This window comes from Meleagris gallopavo, chromosome 11 (assembly GCF_000146605.3).
Source record: "Meleagris gallopavo isolate NT-WF06-2002-E0010 breed Aviagen turkey brand Nicholas breeding stock chromosome 11, Turkey_5.1, whole genome shotgun sequence".
In the NCBI taxonomy this organism is placed as follows: Eukaryota; Metazoa; Chordata; class Aves; order Galliformes; family Phasianidae; genus Meleagris; species Meleagris gallopavo.
Window position 1 is genome coordinate 13,362,418 of NC_015021.2, and position 23,882 is coordinate 13,386,299.

General features: G+C 43.4%; 1 protein-coding gene across 8 annotated transcripts in view; it reads right to left on the reverse strand.

Moving 5' to 3' along the window:
* TP63 (tumor protein p63) overlaps positions 1 to 23,882 on the reverse strand; it is a 103,738-nt gene that overhangs the window by 41,957 nt on the left and 37,899 nt on the right. For 7 of the 8 annotated variants that reach the window (XM_010716747.3, XM_010716745.3, XM_010716744.3 and 4 more), the window contains one exon: positions 6,873 to 7,127. In XM_010716747.3, the coding sequence (XP_010715049.1) occupies positions 6,873 to 7,127 (255 nt within the window). Of the gene's footprint in view, positions 1 to 6,872; positions 7,128 to 23,492; positions 23,670 to 23,882 lie in introns of those variants that run through there. The other variant, XM_010716748.3, reaches the window with a different exon arrangement.

The window sequence follows — 23,882 nt, forward strand, 5'->3', positions numbered from 1 at the left end:
AAAAAAAAAAGGCAAAAATAATAAAACAGACTGATGCCAGCGCAGCTAGAAGTCACTTGAGCAGAGCAGCACGTAAATCTTCTTCCCCTTGGGAGCACCAAGAGAAGACAACTTCTCCCCACAATTACTTTCTCCATCCCACTGTGCCCATCCCTAACATCGCAGTGCTTTGCACTTGCAGACCCTGCAGCGAGCTCTGTCTGGTCCCCTGTTTTGCTGGGAGAGAGAAAGCACAAACACAGCAACCAGGAAACTAAATCCTAGCTGAAAGAGAAGAACATTCACACCATCAATTTAAATAAATGCCTTCCTCTTGTCCAAAAATCTGCAGAGGAGACACTCCCGTGCTCCCAGCAGCTGCATAGGGATGCAAAGAGCCCCAGTTCAGGTTCCTGAAGTCAGTTGATTGAACCCCTCAAGCACTACAGTGCAGTTTAGCATCATGGAGGACACCTGGCTAATAAAAAGCATCTACCAAACTTAGCACTGAAACAGTTGCAGCTCAGAGAGGTACGCTACATTACCCTGGTAGGATTTACAAAACAATGAAGGATGCAAAAAGAGAAGGAGGCAGAGAAAAGCAGAGACAAGCTCACAATAAGACATTTTCTAGAAATCATTACAAGGAGCTGTGGAGCTGCTTGTAAGGAGTCAGAAAAAGATAACTAGTAATAAAGACAGAATATACATGACAGTGAACTTAGAGAGGGGGGAAAAAAAGCACAACTGCATTTTAATAGGAAGCTAATGAACTTGGATCTCCTTTCACTCAAAGGAAAAAAAGAACAACAAAAAAAACACACAGAAGACAATCCAGCAGGCCCCTCCTGGACTGGTTCTCGCAGGGGAACTGGTTCTTCCCAGCTCTGCTCGCTTGAAACACATCCCAGCCGTGAGAACGGCACCTCCTGCACAGACAGCAAACTGCTGCCCTCCTTCTGGGCAGATGACCAGTTTCATATGCACCATCAGGCCCTGTGGTACTATACAGAGGGAAACACTTCAAATCAAACAGGAAGACACGATCACAACCTTCCTGGGCATGAGAGCTGTCACAGCAACCAAGGCCCATCCCTCTCCCTGCTCGCTCTGAGCAGACAAAGGACACACACATTAGGAGCAGCATCTTCAAACAGGTAAAGCTGCAAAGAGCCTCAGGAAGCCAGTTCCCACCACTTCTCACCCAGCCAAGTGCCCAAATAAGGCAATGCTCCTGCTTTGCTGAGATCCGTGGAGCCAAGCTCTGAGCTCACACCATTGCGTCAGTTCTTCCAGTCTGTGCATCAGCAATCAGTTGGGCTGAAGAGAAAACCTAAAGTCACGAAAGGATTAGCAAAGTGTCCAGAAGGGGATCTACTGCAATGCTTGGAGACGTCCACAGACCTCTGCACTCACTTTTACAAGGACCCTTCCTTTAGCTTTGTGCTAACAGCCAAAGCCTACAGCATTGCTGACAAAGAGGCTCCAAAGTAGACAACTTCAAAATTCCAAAGCAAAACTGCTTCCATCGTCCTTCTCACAGTAGCTTTAAGGAGGGTAGAAATCAAGAAAGCTCAGACTGCACTGCCTACAAGACAAGTAGCCGGTGCAAGTGGCACATCGCTGAGGGGTAACAAAGCTAAACCTTCACATTAACACCTAGCATAGCCCTATGTGCAAGGTCTTTAGGGAGACTCACCAGCCCTTAAAAAGCTGTCACATACAATGCAGAAAAATGATCAGCAGTAGAAGCATTACCAGAGCGTTGCTCCAATCGCACTATTTGAACAACTTATGTAAGAGAACACAATTAGAGTCAAGGCAATATATGCATCAAACTGCCATCTCATTGCTATGCTATCCCCACAGACATCATCCTACAATTCATTTTACACACGGGAAATGACTTTTCCCATTTTATACCAAGTGATTCAGGACAATTTTTTTTTTTTTTTTTTAAAGTTGAAAGAGGAATTAATCAAATCGAAATAAGAAGACTGAGGTAGACCAGACAAGGAATCTGTACTCTCAACTACAGAAACCTGTCACTCCTAGCAGGGACTAATTTAAGCACATTCCTTTCACCTTAAAAATAAAACCTTTCTAAATCTACTAACCCCAGACTGCACAATGCATTTACTTGCTTTCTTGCATGTTGCACAGGTTGTCACCTAGCTTTGACAGCTAAGAGTCTGAAATCAAAACACTTTAATAGAACTTGAGGTACAATCAAGTTTACTGAGCACAGGAGAACCAAAGTGCCTGACTGGAACACAGATTGCAACTTTGTGGAGCTCTGTGTTTCATAACAAAGCTCTGCAAGGACCAACCCTGCTCAGCTCCAACCTACTGCAGGGCATGAGAAAAAACTGCTATGCTCAGCTATTGCCAACACTCCCATTATGCAAGTCTTGCAGGCTGCCTTTCTTCAGCAAAATCAAAAAAAAAGTCACAAACAAATTCTGGTTTTCATGCAAAAACTTAAGGCTACTTTTGCCTTCTTTTTCCTTTACTCCCGTGACTACCCAGAAATGCTTTAGAAGATTTAATAGATGCACCCTAAAGGCTCAAAAACCTGGGGAACATCCGAAGAACCTGTTTGTCTTTAATAAAGTCTCATGACTTATAAGGTGGTATCTTGCTTATGGGGATAGGAGGATCTGATTTGTTTCTTGATAGTTTGAGTTTGGCAGCAATGTTAACTTCTACTAACCTTGACATAATTATTTCTTTAAATTATTTTTATTTTTTAATCTTCCTCATCGCAACCATGTTCTTCTCCAAGCAAGCAGTCATGTAGCAAGCTCTGTGCTAGCAACAGGTGATTGCCAAATCTTTTTTTAGTGGGAAAAGCCAGTGCAGTTATTTATTTACTTGCACTTGGAGTGGGTGGGAACATCTGCACACAAAGTTACTTCCAGAAAGGGGAAAAAAAAAAAAAGTCTGAGGAGGCACGCTTTTGAAATGCCTTGTTTGCTTCTGCTGCAGAAATGGGAGGAGATCTCACAAGCCCAGGTATATGAGAATTCTCACAGAGGAAGTATCCCACAATACATGACGCACAGTTCTGGATAAGCTTCACCTAATTTCACCAAATTCATAGGGCTTCTCTCTCAGACTTAACAACCTTCTGCCTACCAAGCAATAACTGCTTGATCCACTATTGGCTTTCAGCGAGCTCATACTGCAGCATGAGCTCCCCCAGCCTCTGTATGCATGTGAGAAGCTCTGTTCAGTTTAGACTACCAAGGCTTTTGTTTTTAAAGACTGAAAGAGAGTGGCAATCATTAAAGATTTTCCTTCTGAAAAGACTGATTAACTTGCTTATATTCTTGTGTTCTCAGGTCATTAATTAAAAAAAATAATCAAGGATGCTTATAAAGTCCTCCGCAATCCAATCTCAATTTGTCATCATTAATTAGCTCAACATTGCATACAAATGAACAGCTAACCAGATTAGACAGCATGTTTTACTGGAATTCCTACTTAAGGTCATGAAAGACTTCACAGAGAAAATCTGCAATATTTTCAAAGCGAACTGCTCATGCATAAGAAATCACTCTCACCTAGCAGCAACTGGTGTTTCTCTGCAGTTTTTGGCCAGCTCCGTTTCCCCTTGAGTTAGGAGCCCATCACAAACCTGAGCAGAGAAGCACCCCTCCCAGTGTTACTCTTCATCTCTTCCCCAGCTTATCCTACACAAACAGCGCCGATTCAGCACAGGGTGTCCTCTGCCCTGTGAAAATAAACCTGTCCCAAAGAAAACATCACCATACTATGAAACAGGTTTGGAGGGGTACGAGTAGAATTTGGGGCTGTTCACCGAGACCTAGCTTTTAGCTACTCAGCTAGCTCTTTTTTTCCCCCCTTTCTCTCACTTCCAGAAATACCCTAGGGATCTACGTCTGATTTTAGGTTATTTTTCCCTCAGAAGCTAAGCACCAAAAAGCCTGAAGCATCTTCACAGATCTCTAACCCTCCCAAAGCACCTTTGCTTTTTCAGGAGAAATGACCAAAGCCTTTTCCCCAGGCCCCCAAGCCTTTGCTCTCCCATGACCTAATCTAACACAACTCAGCCCCAAACAAACTCAGACGAGTACAACAAAGCATGCTGTCAGCCAAGACTCGAGATTCACTGCCTGCTCCCACTGGGCCCTCCTAGCAGGGCAAGGTGGGTCAGCCTCACTCATCTACTCCCAAAGTGGGGAAAGTGAGACAAGTTTCCTTAACACCGTCACCCTGGGGAACGCAAGAGGAAAAAACCCTAAGAAACAAGGCTTTCAAGTTTTGGACTCTTAATGAGGGTGGGGCCATCTAGTAATTAAACATTTAATAGGTCACTGCTGTGAAAGAAACTCTTCCAGTTGGGTAGGTTCCTAATCCATCATTAAAAAAAAAAAAGATGACGACAGGCATTAATCAAAGCACATGAAGTCACATTGGGGGGAAGAGGGGGGGCTTAGTGAGCAACTCAGAGAACTTGCTCCTGCTGTGTGGATGGGGCAATCCTTCTTTCATCAACGTTTCACACGTGTTTCCACATTTCTCAGGACAGCAGCAGGAGAGAACCTCCAAGTCCCTCCACACCCACCCCGCTGATAAAGCTGTCGAACACATTACCAACTGCTCAACAGCCATGTGAAATGAGTTGGTGGATTAATTAGCAGAAGGGCAGAGCTCTGAAGATGGAAAGATGCTCAAGTGTGAAACACTGATTGAAGGTCCCCGGCAGCCACCACAAGACTGTCATCAGCCACTGCATACACACAGCTCCTGCACGAGCAGCTCTAGGCTCAGCACAGGGACACCAGCACACTCCTCCACAAACAGAGAGCTGTTTAGGAGGTTGCTCCTTGACTAAAACACACAGGCTTGTTCCTGTGCCACAGGCTGCAACAGCTACAGGCAACACATCACCTGTCTGTAGCACGGTCCACGTCATAGATAAAGAAAATGGAGATGCTAAATGTGCCCGCCCCCAAGAAAAGAAAAGACCACCATGCAATCTGATTACTACCTAGATCCACGTTAAATCTCAGCCTCACTTCTACCCCCCAAGAGCTGCTGTCATTGCAGCGAACCCCCTCAAATGCTTACTCAACTTCACGCTTGCGAGCAGCTTGCTTGTCTTCAGCTCTGCTGGAACAGCTTACCACTGATGTTCAAAACTCATTTCAAAAGATCACTTTCCGTAGTTGAAAGGATAGCATCAAACACTCCTGTTCCCTGCAGCTGCGTTAGATAATTCTTTGTACTATATTTATCAAAAGAGAATGTCTTTTCATATCTCTCTCAAAGGACCCTCTCCACAGCAGCCCGCAAAAATCCAAGGGCAGCATTTTCTTGCCCTGAGAAATGGAAAGTAGACCTGACAATTTCCTTACTTACAAGGGGAATGAAAATAAATAGTGCAGTGTAAGTGGAGAAACCTGGACATGAAAAGCATGAACTACAACAAGACATCACAGCCAGTACAGATAAAGAAAAGATGCATTTCAACCTCATTTAGACTTCCACAGATTCATCTATAAAGAAATAAATAAATTGCCCTTAACCAGACAAAACATTTCAACTCTGTGAAACATACCCTTTAAACAAAGTTATCATTACCAGTTTTAGACAAGAGTTTACTTAAAAAGAACTTTTACATATGAAAGATACAATTTTATACCGATTTATTACTACACAACATCTCTTTCCATCTGTCCAATAAGAAGCATGTGGGTTACAGTGGTTCCCTACCAGCATGGCCAGTTGCAATTTCTAGATTGTATTTACTTTGAGACCAAAGGAGTTCCTTGGACTAAATATGGAAATGAAGAAAAGTGAATGTGCTTCGTTTTTGGTAAAAAACAAAAACAAAAAAGCACTTTCAATTAAAAATCACTGCAACTCATTGCTTTTGTTTGTGTAGTTTTAAAGATAGAAAACAAGTGTTGGATAATCTGATATCATTAAATAAAGTCACCATAAAGTGAGATACTCAAAACAGCTTTGAGCGAAGAAAAGTAAGACAAATCATAATATGATGAAAGCTGAGATTTGACCTGCTGCTAGAAGAATCAGTACATACATCTAAAGGGAAAAAAAAAAAATAAAACAAAGTAAAAATAAATCAGTTCCCTTCACTGGGGATTCAAATCTGGTTTCTTTAATTACCAAGCACAGCAGGGGTTACTGGTAATACCTGATTTAGGCAGCTAACTCTAGTGTTATTCAGAGGACTAAGGTTCAATTTACCTAATTCTCCTCACTCACCACACAGAGAAATGTCCACAGGGGATTATTCACTGCACTGATTTGGAGTGCTTGAAGTAGTGGAAGACAAATACTGAACATCTTAGCAGTAGAGATTATTGCTGTCTTAAAGAATCTCTACTTTAGAGCCCTAAACTACACCAGGACACGAAGCTAGGCTAAATTTTTAAGATTAGAAAAATATTAATAGTAAATCAGGGCAAACCACCTCTAGTCTGTACCTCTGCCCTACTGGCACAGCCCTGCACATTGAACCTAATACATACCCATGGATGAAGGATGCCATGGGAAACTCTGAAGCCATCCTTATGCCCATCCCAGGTTTTAACTTCAATACGTTACACTTAAATAAGAGAGCCACTGTTTCATCATCACACAGTCTTTAAGTGACTGTCTTTTTGCAAGGCATTTTATTCACCTGGGATTTAGTAATATTACCGAGGGTTCTATTCCCACCACACCCTCCCAGAGCAGCCAAGATAAATCTCTCCCTTCTGTGTGACATGTCGTGCACTTAAGAGGACACAGGTCATTCCATTCTTGCACAAGCCTGGATATGTATCAGAACAGCAGTGTCACTATTGGCCACAGGACTGAAGCCACCGAAGGAGCAAGGCTTCGTGCTGCATCCTTACCGTCCACGTTGCAGACTTTGCTGTGCTGGACTGTTGAAATGATACGTCGAAGCTGTGAGGTCCTGGGTAGTCTGTGTTGGAAGGGATGGCTGGGGAGGGCGAGAGGGCATCAAAAGTGGAGCTGGGCTGGGCGTAAGGCGAAGGGGCCGTGACGCTGTTCTGCGCGTGCTCCGTGTTGTAGGGGCTGGTAGAGGAAGAGCCATTCTGAATCTGCTGGTCCATGCTGTTTAGGAGCCCCAGGTTCGTGTACTGCGGCTAGAGGCAAAGAAAGGCACAGAAGGAATGGTTAGCTTGACGCGGCACGGCCATCACGATGGAGGATGTACAGAACAATCTCAGCACCACCCTACGTGTGTCATTCAATAAGGAAGGATATTCGCAGAGAAGATCCCCCATTTTCCATCAGTGACTGAAAAACAAAGAGGTAAAGCTTCATGCAGCCACGCAATAGATCAACAGTGTGGAACAGAGCTGGAAAAAGACACCATGCACACAATAAAGAGGTGATTCACAGGGCAGCAAGCCATCACAGGGAGGCAAGATCCCTGTGTCTAGCAACACCCAAACCCAGACCTCATGGAGAGAAAGTTAGTACCTGATACAAATCACCATTTTTGTTACAGTGAAACCAGCTCTATCACGTACAAGGCTACATTGTCTCAAGATCTTGTATTCTACCTAAAGACTACTCCTTGTAGATCAGATCCCACCACACATTTTGGACGCCTGTATCAAGCGGTAACTGCACTGCTATCTCACTGGCACAGGTACGCAGCCTTCAAACCATGCTTGTACCCAGTAAACAGACAGCAGCATAGAGGAACTGAAGGTATCATATCAAGCAGGAGCAGCTCACTGCATGCAACGTTTCCCTGCGGGCCTACAGCATCAGCAGCTGTACCCCACACAGCACTTAAGCAGACATTGTTGTGTCCCAAAAGCATCCTCCAGCCTACAAATGACAAATAAAACATCAAAAAAGAAGGCTACAGGACAAAGTACAGAAATACAGAGGTTAGATCACAGAGTTTAGCAGAAGTCACTACCCTGAAGACTATATACTGCCCTTGTTCCCCACCTCAAAGAGTTGAGAGGGGGAAAAAAATAAATAAATAAAAAATCAGAGAACGGCAACAAGAATAAGCAAACCCATCCAATGCCCTCCTGTAATCTAACAATTCAGTAAATCAGGATCCTTCTGACAAAGAAGGGAGAAGAAAAGTGAAACAAAGTATGATAAAAATGGGTAAATACCTTGAAAGAAAAGAAAGAAGAAGTTTCCTTGAACTTCAATTATAAGATTATGCAACCCAAGGACAAGAAAGTATCACAAGCAGGATTTTGGTTCACACACACAGCTTTAAGTACCACATCAGTGCTCATCATAATGTGTAAGGGAATGATGCAGGCTATCTACTCAACTCCCCATAGACTATGGACAAGGCACATAACCTCCTGTTTCTCCAGTCATTTCAATCATGCAGGAACAGAGCGGTTCCCTTCCGAGGATTATTGCCCTCCCTATGCCCAGGAACTGTGCACCATCAGCTATCCTTCCAAAAGAAGGTGGTACAGGAAATTAAGCTACCAAAGAACTCTTCCTTACTCAATATCACTGGAAAAGGCTGCAGTACCACTGAGTGCTTGATTAAAAGCCCAAGATGAGATTGGTGTTCTTGGGTCTCCAGCGAGGCACGCAGGACCTACCACAAAGGGTACAGCTTGCTACTATGAGCAGCACTGAGAAGGAAAAGATCTGGTAGGGAACAATGTAGGGAACTCACTATGGGATGGTCTGCAGAGAGATCAAGCAAAGGAAGGATGGCTGGATCTCTCCCCTGCCCTGCCAGCAGGGCATGGTATCCTTAGACAAGTCACTTTGCCTCCCCCTCCACCCATGGCCTACTTCAGGCTGCAAGGTCTGCAGGGCAAGGATTGCTCCTCACTATGTAAAAAGCACTCCACTTAATGGGCCTCCACTTTGACTAAGGCCTTCAGGCAGCAGAGTAATAAAAGCAATTACATATTGAGCCCTAATCCTGGGTGAAGCAGCGACTGTGTTGCCTCAGGTTAGTAATTTACCCTCGCTGCCTCAGTTTCCCCATCTGCAGCAGTAGAGAAGACAGTGGCTGACCCAGTACTTCTATTAGATGGGTGAGCCCACAACTGGGCTCAAAGCACGCTAAGTAGCTGTCACAGGATGCAACAACCCAGACTGGATCTTCTTCTCAAAGCAGAGATTGCAGCTTCAGCAATGCAGATGACCGTTACATCTCACCTGCAATCCAACAACCAAGACCTATTTAACAGACTGTTTTTGCTGGAGCCAGATGCTGATATACAGTGCCAGGAACATTCTTTTTGTTGGTAAATGTTTTTGCATTCAGTTAAAAAATATATACACAAGAAACCCAACCTCTCCATCCTCCTCCATCATCATACAAACAAACAACAAAACAGATTTTGGATCATTTAACCTAAATTAGTCTCACACCCCTGATCCTAACATCACCTAAGGACTTCTACAAAAAAAAAAAAAAAAAAAGAAAAGAAAAACAACAGCAAGAACACTGCTCAGTTGTTTTATTTCTCATGGAGATTAGCATCAGCCACACTCCCTAACCAGTCAAATGATGAAAAGGCGACTGTGATGAAAACAGTCTCCTACAGCAGCTCAGACAGACAGACAGCAAAACAATAATGCTTTAGCTTTCACTTACACTGTTCCTTCCAATCCGAGGCTACTCAAAACTGTGCGGAAGGATGACCAAAGAGCCAGCTGATGTCAACAAGACAGCACCATAAGGAAATGCTGAGGGTGCTGCCTGGACATCAATTAAAAAAATATATATAAGTACCCCATTAAAATTTAAGATATCCTTATGAGAATCAAAGATCCTTTTCATTCCACTCAGTCCAGGAACCATCTGTCTAAATGTTACCAGCGGAGCAGCCATTCCACCACATTTATATGCTCACATGCCACAGCCAAATGCCATGTCCCCATTTGCTCTTTAAATAACTATTAATCTCCTCGCATTTATCCCAGCGCTGACACAATCAGCTGTTGGCCTTCCATTCTCCCCTTTGAGTCCCACCAGCTTTTCACCTTCCCCAGCCCCTCGTCCCCTCCCCAGACAGGTGCTCCTGCCCCGGTGACAAAGCAAGCTTGCTGGCTCTGAGCTAAACCTCCCAGCTATGCCCCGAAGCAGGCAGTCTGAGCTGTGTGCGCTCGAGGGGTCAACATCTGAATTGCTTGCAAGGCCTCTGGAGGAATCAGATAAGGCTTTTGGAGGCACACGCCTCCTGACAACACAACAATTGGAGGGGCAGCAGGCCCAGGAAGGCGCACGCTGGAATCCACCCGTGCAGCAGCTCCTGCTGCAATAAAACTGCTTCGGCACAGCAAGGTTGAGGCCGGTGAGCACTGGTGAGAACAAAGACATCGAGGGTGGTGGGCACAGCTGCAAGGCATCATCCTCCAAGGGAGTCTGCTGCTGGGCATGTATCTGAACATGCACAGCCTCCCTTCGCCGTACAGAAAGAAGGACAAATGTGTTTAATTCAGAAATAGATTCCTGCCTACATTGGTGGCCCAGAATTTAGGCCATATTCCGGTTTTGGTGTAGGGTTGTTTGAAATAATTGTGGGATCCAGTCCCAATAACAATGCCTGGCAAAGCAAGAGTGCTAGCTGGTTAGAAAAGGCAAGCATGCAGAGCTGAAAGCACAAATTATCAAATTCTTAAGCCTTTGTTCTCTATTTTGTTCCCCCCCACCAAGTTTCTGGAATCATTAATAACCAGTGAAGCACCACAAAACCTTCAGGCAAGTTTAATTGCAAATAATTAGAGAGATATAATTATATCCTAGATTACGTCTTTTGGAACATCATTTCAATAATGTATCTTAAGCTATCAGTTTCACTTCCTACATCTCATCAGCTCCGCTTTCAGGTTTTCATGCTAACTCACACTTCTGGACAAGCAAAGCCACAGTTTCATTGGAGATGTTGCTGAATTGAAAAAGCTGCAAAATTCTTTAATCCCAAACCCGGCTGCACTGGAGCATCTGCCACAAGAGGGCAATGCAAATGCTGCACTGCACAATGCAGAGCTGGTATGCCCAGAAAGGTTCCCCGGATCACCCGAATTGAGAACCTCCTCTGCAGGATGAGTGCTCCCAGTTTTATTGGTTGTACATCACTTTACAATCCAATATGTTAAAAGATGAAGCTACAGATGCATCTGCGAAGAGATCCTCCCATTACTACTGCATGAAGGAAGTCACACAAGTGAAGAGCTTACAAAGAGACTTCATACCAAAACAAAACAAAACAACCAACCACAACCAAAAACACATTTCCAGCTATTACTCAGTTATCAGTATCTCATAGCTTTGGTATTTTTCCACTTGAAACAATGGAAAAGTCACCAGCCTCACATATAGAAAACCCTGCTAGCTGCATCCCTACCTGTCATAACCCCTCTCCATATCTCTACAGGAACACGCATCTACACTCAGTCTTAGTTTTTAGCCACTGGGTCTAGATGGCTAGAAAGCACTGTCCAGCTTCTGAGAAAGCCTTGCAAAACACCACCATTGGGGCTTATTCTCCAAAGATACAAGATTACAAAAATCAATATAGCAAAATTCCACAGATATTAGTAACAAGATTTTGCAAGGCGTTTTGCTACTCTGGTGCTTTGTGCTTAACTGCACAACTGATGCACCAAGGCTTCCAGTTGAAGGTTACAGTGATATTTCAGATTCAGATTCCTGATGGAGAAGAGATCTTCGAGGACCAGCAGGATAAATGTTTTCCAGAGTGCCTGATGCCTATCCAAAATAGAAGACAGATACCTTATGCTTATCAAGATAGATTTACATCAACTTAGTTTTTCAGACCTTCCCAAATAAAGGCTTAGTAGGTGGAAATAAAGCACTTAAGCTCAACAGAAGTGCTTCTATCATAATTATTTATCAAGATATTGCTGAGTGCAGAACTGTGCAGCTTTGTCAGTTGCTCAGAAGGCAGCTGATACAACACCCGATGTAGGCAAAGTGCTTGTGCCATTACAAAGAAGTGCCAAGAAATTCAGGGTTCCACCCATGCCCCTCAGCTAAGATCAGGGCTGGAGCTGAACGAGATATCTAACTCATCACAATGAGATGTATGATTTCGTTTTGAATCCCTAGCCTCTTTTCTCATCAGGAAAGACTGAAAAAACCTTCTGAACCAGTGATTCATAAAGATCTGTGAGAAAGAGCTCAGGACTGCACATCTTTCAGGAGGAACATACTCAGTTTGAAGACAGTCCCCTCCTGGCCATGAAGAAGGAAGATGAAGTCGCTGCAACAGCAGCTCAGGTCCAGATTCCTGCCAAGAGCCACAGTGCTGGCAGCAGGAGCCTTCGTGGTCCTCCAACTCTACTTCTGAAGTGGAAACAAATCCAGTGGGTCTATTTTGAAGAGGTTTCCTTCCAGACTAACAGCACAGCTAAATACATCAAACATTTGGAAGCCCTCAGATAAAACGATAACGTACATCTTGTACTCAACGTGAAGAGTGAGCAACCAAATACCTTTGGTTCAACCAAAGGTATCAACACTTAACCAAGATATGAGCTTTAATGCCTGGGAACCTATGCTCTATTTATCAAAGGTCGTGGACTTTAGCACTACACCAAAACAACTTAAGTTTTACAGCTTATTCCAGTAAAAGACACTACTTCACATCCTAGCAGTGTTACAGGCTTCCAACATAATGGGATTCACTGGACCAGAAGAGTTCCTGCAGTCAACAAGTCCCATCTTAGTTCTTTGATCAGCCACAGCACAACTAGAGGTTTAACATCTCCTCAGCTCAATCCCACCTGTAAAGCAGGGAGCACAAGTATTTCTGCATCCCGTTTTACTTAGAAGGGAATTTATTTGAGATTTACTGAGCTATTTGCAGAGGAAAAGCCTGGCTGATTTTCACTGGCACTGGCTATTCCATTGTGCATGTCATCCAACATCGGAACTCCTTAGGTTAACGCACATGGCACAACTATAATGGCCATACCCAGCAAACTGCAACCAGCATGTTCCTATTCAGACAGCTCCACTAACAGCAGCAGAACTTCTCTTATGAGTTGAAGTTCAAAAAAGCAGCTATTTTTAAGCTTAGAAAATAACTTGGGTCAATGAAACACAACACAAGCCCAAGTTACTGAGCGTCCAGAGGGCTGCAAGCTTTGGAGTCCTCTTATTCCCCCCCTAGCTGTACTTGTTTTCCTTTTTAGCTAAACTCTGAGTTTTGCCCCTTGGTTAATTCATTTACTTTAGCTCAGTAAGAAATATTTTTCAGCCAGAAGCAGGGTGCCTTTTAAAACAAGCACAGCCCAAAGCAGGAATGCCTGTAATTCCTGGCTCCTACACCTGCCACAGGTTCAGGTAGGAGAGCTAACTCAAGGATTAGCAGGGTGACAGTGCATCCCACTTCACACAAGCAGTAAATCTGGATATCCTGTACTGTTTAAGTATTTTAACTATTTTCCAATGCATATAAAAATACTACTACTGAATTCCTAAAAGCTGTATTTTAGGCCTTTAATGGAGAAAAAAAAAAAGACTCCAAATTGAGGTCCTTAAAAAAATACCTCCTTGCACCAAAACCAATTTCATCACTGTACACCAAATCATTTCATGCAGACTTTCATTAGAGCATCTAGGGAATGCTTAATTATTTTGAAAATGTAGCTAGATTAAAATAGAAAAAAGCCCCAAATCCATCCTCTTGCACACATACTGGGTCATTTCTTTACTCGGTTTGTGCTCAGCAATCTATTTGGCATACAATAGAAAATACATAAACGGAGGAAGAAGAAATATATCATCTCTCTGAGATGCCAGACATAATGGGACATGAGAACTCCATGATTTTAAAGCAAACTGATTTATAACCCAAAACGCTTCGCTTCCTGAGGCTAGAACAGAGACCAAGAGCTTCCCTATGCTCTCCTATTACCAGCTGGACAACATAATGTCAACAAAGATCTGAAGAGCCAGAAAGTACAGACTATTTGGAAAGGCTCCCCTCATGCTCCCAAGAGATGTAAACATAACTGAAGACAACAGACTTACAACAGGAAAAACAGAAAAAGCAAGGGTGTTTTTTTTTGGTTTTTTTTTTTGCCTAATTTCAGTGGCTGAGTGATTGCAGGACCACAACTCAGCAGAAATGCCATGCGTCAGGTTTGCAAGTAAGGTCAAAAGTGGGATCAAAGAAAAAAGGTGAGCTTTAAATATCAGGCAAACAGATTAAAATTCTAAATTGGGGGTGGGTGAGGTGGAGAGGAAGACTTCAGTAGCTGATTAAAGCTGCCTTGTTTCTTGAACTCTTAACTGAGCGGTAATCATCGATGGTTATCAGTCATTTCAGACATGCAGCATTTTATTGCGCTGAGAGGGCAGCGTTAGGCTGGACAGGATATCTGTGTGTCATCCATACTGAAAGGCAGCGGACACTAACCAAAGTATGGCCATAGGGCACAAAGACAATGAGTAATCGGGGTCAGAATAGCACCAGGGATTGAAGTTAACTCCCAAATTTGTCGTTTTGCTAAATAAAACCAGAACGCATCAGCTTTCAGCCAGCAAGGTAGAATACTCCAGCTAGGTAACATTTTAGTCAGAACGAGAAATTCAGATTATCTGCAAGTTAAATAAATCAAACAGTTAAAAAAAGCCAAAGAAACCACACAAACCCCCACACCCACTCTTTGAAGCGTGATGCAGCTACAGAATATAAGAATTCAATAAGAGTTACAGGAGGGCAAAGGGCAAAATAAAACAAGTTAAAGCAAGCACAGAAAAAGGGTTATACTGTGCCACGAGAGTCTCCATAGATTAAAAGGAACATCTACTGGGTTTTCTATGTTATCTGGCCACCTCATCTCTCCAGAACAGAGCACACGGGATGGCATTCTCAAAAAGCCTGAGACACCAAATAATGCAAGCAGCACCACTGACTGAGAAGCTTTTAAGATTGAGTGGGGGAAATCGAGAGGACTGGCTGCCAAATCCTATTTATGCCCCAAATGCAAAGAATAAAAGGAGGCAGGGCTTTGCCTTCCAACATATGGCTTTATCTGGTACATTAAAAGTAGCTCCTATCCTGTAGAGGTACGCAACACCAGAACGCCCTGGAAGCCAGCCTTTGAGAATGAGGTGTGTGTGCATGCATGTACACATGAAGTGCATGCAAAGACTGGGCTTCTTCCACCCCGCCTTCACTCCATCAGCCTTGCAACCCTCCAGAACATTTTCCCAACCATTTAAATGACATCACCACAATGCATTCATAGAACTTCCATGAAGCTCTGCTGACACTAAAACAAATGGTGCCACAAGCACTTAGGGCCAGGCACGGGTTTGGAGATGTACCTTTGAGACACTGAACTGAGAGGTCAATAGATTTGTTCAGCAAGACAATGAGAACTTTTTCTGAGCAGTTTCCATTATTTTAGTGAATGCTTCTAATTGCAAGGTATTTCTAGTTATTTGCAGTCAACACAGCTGCGTGCAGTTTCAGCAGCAAAATAGAGAAAGGGGTTCTAGATTTCTGAGTGACAGCATGCCATCAGTTTCCATTCATATTTAACTCATTACTCCTCCAAACTGAATATTCAGTTACTTTCAGACATAGAGCACAGTGACCCAACAAAGGCAGTTTTCTCACTTTAATATTCAACTAGTAGTTTCCTGCTTGCAAAATGACTAATATTTTTTAGATCGAGCACAGCCAGTACATTTTCTAGTTTCCTCTTCAAGAACTTCTTACACGCTCATGTGCTGCTGAAAGGGAGTTAAAGGAAATTTACCCATTGACTTAATCCACTCGGTGCTCCCGAAAGAGCAACAAAAAATGCAGAGTAAAACTGTGGTGTAAGAAATCACAGTAAAGGCTTGCAGAAGCTACTAATGATTTCAGAAACAACCTAAATTTGTAGAATCTGATCTCTGCAGAATCTGATCTGAGCAGCCTGTCAGAATGTTATTCTTTACTTTGAGCAACTGCACCCTCAAAAGATATTTTCTGATGACCAAGACACAAGGTTACCTAAAAATAAAAACCAAGTTTAACTAGTTCTCTCCTTCTAGCAGAGAGATTCACTGGCTGACTTGACGCTTACTGACAGCATACTTATACATTGAGAGTTCCTACAGTTCTGTTCACACCAGCTCCTGAGGCACCGCATCAGTCCTACACATCAGGTCCCTCATGTAGCTGGTCTTCAGCTCTGCACTACTGGGATTTTCCCTTAAGCAGCGTGCCCAAGAAGCCTAGCACTGCACCTCCTTCCCTCTCCCTGTTCCCAGAAGTCGGCAAGAGTCTTTGTATTTACTTCCTAGATGTGGATTAAAACTAAAAGATTCATATCTGCCGAGACACAATCCATCCCTTTCATTCCCAGACACTACCCCACCATAAAATATTTCTCCCTAAACTGGGTGTTTCCTCCCACTCTCTTGCCCTTGGTAAAAACATTCATCTTCTTGCCATCTTGAGGAAGTTGGACTCATCTCAAATTTCACCAGGCCCCCATGTATACCACTTCCCAAAGTCCTTGGGGGGAAGTTTAAATCCGGATCCAAACTCTGGAATCAATCCCAGGAGACTGCCAGGCTCCAATCAATGCATTAATTTTCAAGCATGCTCAGCCTTGCTGCTTGGGTCCACTTCTAAACAAGGGATGACTGGGCACAGCCTTAGAAACACATGGCACCTCAAGCCATCTATTCTAGACATTAACACGCACATCCTGGTTAAAACCCTTCTCCTTTAGTTGTACCATTAAGGCTCCGGGTGAAACGACAGCGGCAGAGGATTTGCAAAAAATACCAGATATCAGTGAGTATTCTTGGCTCAACTCCCAAATCACTCAAACCTGGTACAATTAAAAAACAACAAAAAAGCATCCCACATTTTTGTTACTGCTCGTGCCCTACAAAAAAGGGAGCTTTTCAACAACGAAGTTTAGACTCAAGCTACCAAAGATGACTCAACATCACTTTGCCAACTCCAGGAAACTAACGCGTGCCATGTACTTATTGGTGCCTTCCTGAACAATATTTCTTAAGATTTTTCCTCTTAGTATTTATCTTTAATTAAGACTGCAGTAGTTTTAATCCCATGCTGCTCTATTTTCTCTGTGCATAAGGCAATGGCAGGCAGCTAAGCAAAACCTGGAAAGGAAAGTCTCTCATTGGCTTTTCTTTAGAAGAAAACCAGAACTTCTGCAGAAGTCAGCCTGGTCAAGAGAAAAAAGTTCAACCCTATATTTCACCGCACTTTCTTCTCAGTAGCTTTCTGCCAAGTAACAGCCTGCATATTTTGGCTTGTGCTGCCCTGCTAAAGCTTCATCCTATGGTATACCCCTATTGAAAAAGCTGCTCTCTATTCCCTCTGACAGGTACATCTTCTCAGAGCAAAGCAAAGCCCTGATGGAAGCTCCACATGGGAGAGTAAGTACTGGAATATTTCTCAGAAGTTACTAAATAATACAAGAAAACAACACAGAGCAGGACATTTTTGAAGAATGGCAAGTTGACTCACTTGGAGAGATCCACTCAAATCCCTAACTACGGATGGACTCAAGTATTACCAACAATCACAGCCTCATTTAGTTGTTAAGGCACTGCTAGCTGATGCAGAGAATCTAGAAAATGTGTGCAACTGAAAAAAAAAAAAAAGCTGAACTTTGACACTCTTGGAAAATAATGTTTTCCTCTTAATTCCATTTGATACCAAAAGTGACTTGACACTAATCCAGGCCAAGCCACACAAAGTTTGAGCTCACTTCTCCACTAGAGAGGTTGAAGTGGAGCGTTACTGCTGGTATATGAGAAGCTACTCTCCTTTCAGATGATTTATGCAACCTTGCTTTAAAAGAGTTGCACTCATTTTATTGCCTACTCTGCACATTCTCAAGGAGCGTTGGAGGCAGTGCCAGAAAAATAACAGGGCTTAATAGTGTCTAGCACAAATCCATCGGTGCAAGAGTTCCTTTCTGAAGCGTTTCCAGATTTTTCAGTGGGAACATTTTGTAAATAGAACTTAAAATTTGCCTTGAGCCAGGCAACACCCACTTTTATTCAGCCCTTCAAGATAATGAAATAAGTAGTTTCTCCACTACCCATAGCCCACATCTTCCCGAGGAAGGAAAGCACAAAATACATGGTTTACAGGAGACACCCTCTCACATCCTATATCCATAGCTTTCCTGCTGTGGATGCAGCATCTTCCCTATGGATCTTGCAGTGCTTCTGAAACATGTAAAATAAGGCCGTGCTAGGAAACACTCTTCTGCTAGGCATAACTAGGCAGATGCAATCCAAAAGGCTTCCACCAGAAGGGCAAGGATGCATTTGAGAGGCAGACAAAGCTTCCTTTTGTTTTTCTCCATGCTTTTTTTCCTTTCTCCTGTCCCTGAACAATTTCACTTGACTTAAAACCATTACTTATTAATTTTAAAAAGACAAAATGAAAAAGAAAGATACACTCCTAAGGAAGCCATGCAATAGGAGAGAAAAATAGTTGTGCTTGTGGTAGAAGAAATGCAGAGAACCCAGTTGTTAGTGACAAAACAAAACAAGCAAAACCAACAAGAAAACACCTCTCCCCTCTCCCCCCACAAAAAAAAGGACTATCACTTATAGTCACCAACTCAAGAAGAAAACCACCCTCGCTTCAATGGCTGCTGCTTAACATTGACTTTTTTCTTTTTACTATAGAAAGCATTTAGAATTGGTTTCTTTCCAAGTGAAGCAAACTAATAACTTGCCAACTGCAAAAATATCTTGCCCAACACTCATCCTCATTTTAAGCAGAGCATTAGAAATTGCATCTCCATTTTACAATCTGATGTCCAGTACCACTGCATTACTGTGCAAACCACAGTATGTTACTGAGCAATAATTTTGCACAGACTACCCTAATTTCTGCAGATGTATCACACAGCACAGTCAGAAGTTGAAGCTGTGCAGACAGAACATCATCAGGTTTCATTTCTGTCTATTAACAAACAATATTATTCAATTATTCCACCCACATACAGTTTCAATCATTCATTTCTGAGCTATACCCTATGAATGTGGAGGGCCAGTCCAGATCCTCTGCCTAAAGCTAGGAGGATTTTTTTTCAAGTAACAGTCCCAATTCACTACCCTACAGAGGATCGTGTCACTTCCACTATCAGTGCAGCTATCACCCAAGCTTTTACGTATCACGTTACAAAACAGAAGACCACCCATGACACGACAAACCTGCTCTGACAGTAAACAATTAGACCCTTGCATAACACAGATTCAGCTCTTGCCCTTCCCTGTGTTTCCTCTGTCAAGTGGTCCTCCTGTTCCAGTAGGGGGATGGGAGCATGTGGCAAGAGACGTATCTCAGCTTCCTGAGACCTCTGGACTGCTTCAGTTTCTTTACTAGAAAACCAGTCACTTCAACTCTCCAAAAAGATAAGGCTACAAGTCTACTTCAGCTTTTCCACTGCAGGGCAAAGCTCTGCAACTGCGGTTTTGAAGCCTCTCCGAGGAAAGGGTTGGCTATACAGGGCCTCTACAACCCCACAGAAGACCTCTGCAGACTAAGATAAGCTACTCATCTCACAAATTAGCACAGAAGACATCACAGGACAAAAACTCAGTTCTTTAAGTACAATTACAGTAAAAAGTGAGGGTGAATTGACAAGAAGCATCTTTGTCAGCGTCCAGCTGACAAAAACGTAATCCTCAGTGCACCTCCTTACTTCTTGCTCACAATGAGGGCCTGCACCCAAACTGGCAGGGCGTTAATATAATTTCAATATTCAGAAGCCACTGAAAGGCACAGTGCTCCTACCTGAACCCTCCACTGCTCAGAAAGAAGTTCCCTCCCAGGCACTGGGAGTTAACATCTCCCTAAACAGAGGGAGCTGAACTCCAAGACATCTTCACAAATAGGAGGAGGAAAAAGACAGGTCCCCAGTCTGCAGGAAGGGAGGACAGTGGTTCCCTTGGGAGTGAGCAGGCGGCCTTCTCCCAAAATTCCTCCCTTCACTCTAGGTGTGGAAGAGGGCCACAGAGCAGGATAAGACAGAACAGCGGTGACCAACGCCGCATCTGACAATCAGTCAAGGAAAGCAACACCAGAAGGGCCACAGCTTTGTCCTCCCAGGTGGCTGACAACCAAGTTCAGACAACAAGGGTGGTGAAACTCCAACCACACTTTTACCGCACACTGAAGTAGGTGATACTCAAAAGCCAGCTATATCTCAATTTCTAAATTCCTTAACCTTAAACTGTTTGCTAAAGCAACATCCCACACCAGTGGATGTTTCTCAGGCCTCACAGAGGTGGCCCAACTCCTTTAGGACATCCTTCCAGACTACCCCACAGACCCACCTAGCTGCTCCTGCAGAAGGAATTCTCACACCCAGGACACTACAGGTCAAACACACGCATTTCAACTATTAGTTCAAGTTTTTATTTATTTAAACACACACTATATGAGATCCATCCTTCTTGAACAGGTTATTCTAACCTTGAATCAAAGATATTTGCAGCAATCCAACTACAGCCTTTTAGACTTCTAGCATGAAGGAATGTTGCCAAAAAGCCATAATAGGAGAGCACTAGAGGTTTTAAAGGTTTTGTGCAAAACTCATTTCCCCATTCCCCTCCCAAAACTATGATAAAAATCTTAACAGAAAGAGATTCTTTAATTTGCCTCTCTTTCACAAAGAGCAGGAAGATCTTGGGGAAGAAGGAGATGATCAAAATTCACAGCACACTTCTTATCAGTGTTGAAGAAGTTACGCTTATTCTTTTGGCAATGCCTTAATTTGATTTCAGCAAACACATTCATCTCTCCAAATCATCATCTCAGTCATATTCCAGAAGAATCAGTCCCAGTGGGATCTCTTTACTGCTCTCATCCTCCCCATTCAGCACCCAGGAAAGGCAGATAAGAGTGGACAGATTTACACACAGAATCATTAAGGTTGGAAAAGACCTCTAGGATTACCTAGTCAAACTTAATAACTACCACCAATATTGCCCACTAAGCCATGCCCTTAAGTACCACATCTAAACATTTCTTGAACACCTCCAAGGACCCTCTTGACGGCGCACAGCCAGTTTACAAGTGCATCACATCTGGGGCACGTCTCCTTGCAGAAGTTTCTGCACAATACCCAGAACTGCCAGATAGAGAAACATGGAAGGAGAGCAATCCAAGACCCCAACAATCCTGTTAACCACCACTTCATCGTCCTGTTACATTCTAGCCATACCACATATCCCTCCTGTTCACATCATCTCCTCCAATATAAGGATCCCCAGAGCCGCCAAGCCCAGCAATCCGCCAACAAAGAGCTCAGTTGCTCTTACAATCAATCCAGATCAAATGCTGGATTGCTTTAAACTGCAAAAAAAAAAAGCTTGGGGCAGGTTCCACCTCCAGTCTTTTGGCCTACAATTGACTCCTCAAACCTTGTTCTCAACTTCCCTTAACCAAATTTTGCCTGCTTAGAATTAACTCCTCATCTCACTGTGGCATTTGACACCATGCTCGCAGGCACAGACCTCACAGGGCCGTGGGCCACAGCACAAGCTTGCTGCCCTGACCACGCAGGCCTGGCCGGGCCTTGCACAAGGCTCAAGCTGCAGGGCAGAGCGGGCAGAGGACAGCACCCGTAAGGAGACGGCGCTGGAGGGCAGCGAGCATCCCAGGCACAGCAGTGTGGAAGAGGGGAAAGGAAGTATGTTTCAGTGGGAGGAAAGCCAATTGTTCTCCATTTTCAAGTCTGATTTCAACAAACTGAAACTCTTACATCCATGCTGCTAGCTAAAGGTAGTTTTTTTATTTATTTAACTTTCGTGAAAGCCTACATGCTTTTTTCAAGCCTAGGATGAGCAAGGTTCATCAGGACGCATTCTCACAGAGTTCACAGGTCTCCATCTCACTCACAAAGGGTTGCTATAAGGGCTGCTATATCAGTAATAAAGCCAAGTCAGCGCTAATCGCATTTTCCTTCCACAGCGTTCAACGCTTCACTGAATGAACAAAGCCAGCGCATCAAGATCAAATGTAAGAAGGGGAAAAAAAATATATGAGGAGAGCTAAAGCCTTTTACAAGCCTCTCCTGCTGCTACAGCAAGCGGCATTTAAGCGGAGCACAAATGCTCCCGAGCGCATCGCTTCTGACAGATGAGCCCAGCAAGTCAACCATGGGGACTCCACAGCCCCACCACTGCTATTCAGCGAAAGTTGATCAGATAGCAGGAGACAAATAATGCCAAGCAAACACGCCAAGAAGTGCTCTCTCCCCATTTAAGAGTTTATAATTAACCTGAGAGAAGAAAAAAAAAATAAAAAAAAAATAGTCACCACATTAGTGTCTTCTGGGCACAAGAGCATACCATGTGTTTGCACACCCTGAAATACAGGAGACTGGAAAACACACAGGTTCCAGTTTATCTGAGTTGCAAACAGCCATCCCAGGTGCGCGAGCCCCAAGTGTACATTTAACAGGCTTTTCCTCGGCAGGTATCACATCCCCTATCTGCGCTCTCCACCGTGCAATTCCTATTTTGTTTTCTTTTCCAAGTGGCTGAGCTTCTGTCTGCTGCAGGTCCCACACCCCATGCCCTCCGCTTGAAGCATTTTCACCAGGAATACACACGCGCACATACACAGAGAAGATTTTGCTGCATCGCCATTCTGACGAGTGTCAACACAGCTGCTGTCTCCACTGGAATGTAAACCAATATTGTTGTTAGATCTGCCTCAACCCCAGGTAACTTCCTCAAAGACTTGCACAGTATGCGGCAATTCACTCAGCTTCTACCTTACAAAAACGCCGATCTAGTGGGCTAAAAAACAAACAAAGAAGTCCGCTGCTGAAGTCTGCGTTCCACTTGCACCCATACAGTGCAACAAGTCGCATCCATTGTGTGAGAATTTATCCCCACACAGTGTTTACGGATAACCTGAATAAAGTATCTTGCTGCTGCTTCAAGACAAAAAGCATTAAAAGCACCGCGTAAAGGAGTTATTGGGGTAGACGCTAACGCAACTCCTGCGGCAGAGAACCTCTTCACATATTACTTAAACGTAACCAAAGAATGGAATTAGTGAATTTTTTATTTAATTCCTAAACCCATTTTTAACGATGAGCAGCGATTTTGGCAATAAAAAGACTAGCTAATGAGTTATAATGCACTCAACACAGATACTGCTCATAGTGCTACAGGAATGCAAACTCTACGCACTGCTTACAGTAAACGACTACTCTGTCTTGATTTACCAATGCAAAAAACTATATATATATTTTTAAATATATATATTTGGTTGATCAAGGCTCCCAAAAGAAATTTGCTGTCACAAATGTAAAGGTTCCAAGTTCATTCTCATTTCAATATCTAGCTCAGCAAACTCTACTTGGCATTTGGAAGGCGCAAAGTTTCGGAAAAATAAATGTATCTTGCATGCCTAACATCAGGACTACAGGGGTGAAAAATTGCACGATTTCGCTAAAAATAAAATATATTAAAAGATATCACAGCTCAAACCTAGGATCCTTACCTCGCTATACTGGGACTGGGCATTGTTTTCCAGGTACAACATGTTAGCAGTCAAATTGATCAATGCTGCTGTTCTTTCTTCTGGCTCCAGGATTTTGACAAACACCTCCCACCCCCTAGAAGACCCTGAAAAGGTATGTGATGCTACTTGGAAGATAACAGGACTCGGAGTGTGCCTCTCTGCATAATTTAAGTTTCCCTTATATACCTAACTATAGGCAAGGAGGAGGAGGTGGGGCTCTCCTGCCTTACCTGTCCAATCTGTCAAAGTGCCACCTGGAGTCCTCCACTCCAATGGAGAGAGGCCTCTCCCAGCTCATTAAGTAGTTAGAATTCCTTATCACCAATCTCTAAAAAGCAAAGGGAAGGAGGGGGAATGACAAAGGGGAAA